Genomic DNA, 1851 nt, shown 5'->3' on the forward strand with positions numbered 1-1851 from the left:
GGCCGGCGCCGGCCGCCCGCGGCCCGCCGTTGCATCACTCTGCCCGCCGGCGGCCCATGGTGGCCCCCGTCCCTCCGGCGGCCCGTGAACGCGCGCAAGCATCCCCTCCCAGGGCCCGGGCCTTGGGCGGGGAGCGACCCTCCCGGTGGTGTGTGGCCGCCAACGCCCAAGCTACGAGCGCGGTCAACCGCGTCCACGGGAGCGCATCCCCCGTTGCCACGTAGGAGGGGCCCGCAGCACGCGGCCAACGCCATCTGACGCGCCCGTCCCTGGGCCGCCACCCCCGCCCCCCCCCCCCGGGCTCCCGTTAAGTAAGAAACCATGCGCCTGCCCCGCAGGGCTGCGGGCGAGCGACCCATACGCGGGGGCCCTCTAGGGGAAGTGGCCACCTGGCTGCCCGCCCCCCCTTCTGGAGAGGGCGCGCTCCTTCCCCCCCCCCCCCCTCCGCGCACATTGAGAGGTGTCCTTCCTCCGTCCGCCCCATCACGCTCTAACCCGCCCAAGGGCCCTAAACCCACCAGGGAAAAGTGGCACGCGAATACCGCCGCAGCCCAATCATCCGCCCTTCGGAGCACGTGCGCGGGGCACGCGATATGCCCGCGCCCGGTCCCCTCCCCGCGCCCCAACGGCGAGCTGGTCCCGGGGGCGACTCTCGGTCTCTTTCTCTATGCGCGCGTGTATTATACACACCATGGCCGACGGGCATTAACTGAGCTCCAGCAGCTTGGCGATGTGCGGCCAGTTCTCAATCATGATCACGAATGCCTGCGTCCGGTTCTGGACATTCCGCTGCGAGGGGCCCGGCCCGGTGGCGACGTCCAGCGCGGCCACCTGAGCCATGAGCGATGCCGCATCCGCCGGGGTCGTCGGCAGCCCGGCCGCCGGGGGCAGGAGAGCCCCCCCGCCGCGGCCCGGCGCCAGTGACCCGCCAAAGAGGTTCGGCGCGAAGCAGGTGCAGATGTTGCTGCTCGTCATGAGGTTGGTCTTGCTGTTGGAGATGACGCTGTGTGTGTGTGTGTGTGTGTGCGTACGCGTACACCCATCAGCGGATCGAGACCATGTGTCAGAGAGTGGGGAAGGGATGTGGCAGGCAAAAATAGACGGAGTGGGACATATGTAGAGTGGGGCAGCGCGCGCGCCAGCTCTTCTCCCAGGGCAGGATCACGCACCGGTGCAGGTGGCCCATCAGCGAGCACACCGCGTCGAAGTGGTCCGGAGGCAGGAGGGCCACCGCCTCAGACACGAGCTTCACAACCACCGTATGGGGCTGGTCAGACTCTGTGTGCGTGTGTGCAGGTGCGGCCCAGCGCCCCGAAGGCGGCCCCGGAGGAGGGGTGGGTGTTTTTTTTTTGGCCCAAGGTCAGACACGCAGGCACACACATGCGCACGCATGGGGGGAGACACGCAGGGACAGGCAGGCGTGGACCAGGCATGTCACGTACCGACAGCCGCCTCAAAGGGGGCCGCATGTGTCGCATCCGCCAGCAGGGGAACCGGCAGCTCGCGCAGCAGAAGCTTCAGGGTGGCCGCCACCACGTGCACATCCCCAGGCAGAGAAATGCCACTGGAATCGGCTGTACATGGCAAAAAGTGAGCGAGGCAAGGGGGATGCCAGGGGCGAGTTAGACGCAGCGCATTCACAGCAGGCAAGTCGTCTGCCCTTGGTGATAGAGGAGCAGGGAGGGGAGAGGGGGAGGCGTTGCTCCGACAGCGCAGGAGCATACATCCACCATCTTACTCAGGCACGCAAGGACACAGGGACTTAAGCGCACATGCCTACAAGGTCACAAGGAAACAGGCCTACAAGGACACAAGCGCACAAGCACACAAGCATAGAAACACACAAACACA

The 1851-nt window shown here is 67.0% G+C and overlaps 1 protein-coding gene across 3 annotated transcripts in view; it reads right to left on the reverse strand.

Moving 5' to 3' along the window:
• Positions 1-592: 592 nt before the first annotated feature.
• The window catches only part of H696_02654 (hypothetical protein), a 7016-nt gene continuing 5757 nt past the window's right edge, over positions 593-1851 (reverse strand). For 2 of the 3 annotated variants that reach the window (XM_009496566.1, XM_009496568.1), the window contains 3 exons: positions 1443-1574; positions 1170-1278; positions 593-1003 (listed from right to left, as the gene is read on the reverse strand). In XM_009496566.1, the coding sequence (XP_009494841.1) occupies positions 706-1003; positions 1170-1278; positions 1443-1574 (539 nt within the window). In that variant the 3' untranslated portion in view covers positions 593-705. Of the gene's footprint in view, positions 1004-1169; positions 1575-1851 lie in introns of all 3 variants that reach the window. The other variant, XM_009496567.1, reaches the window with a different exon arrangement.

This window comes from Fonticula alba (assembly GCF_000388065.1).
Source record: "Fonticula alba strain ATCC 38817 unplaced genomic scaffold supercont2.4, whole genome shotgun sequence".
Taxonomy (NCBI): domain Eukaryota; order Rotosphaerida; family Fonticulaceae; genus Fonticula; species Fonticula alba.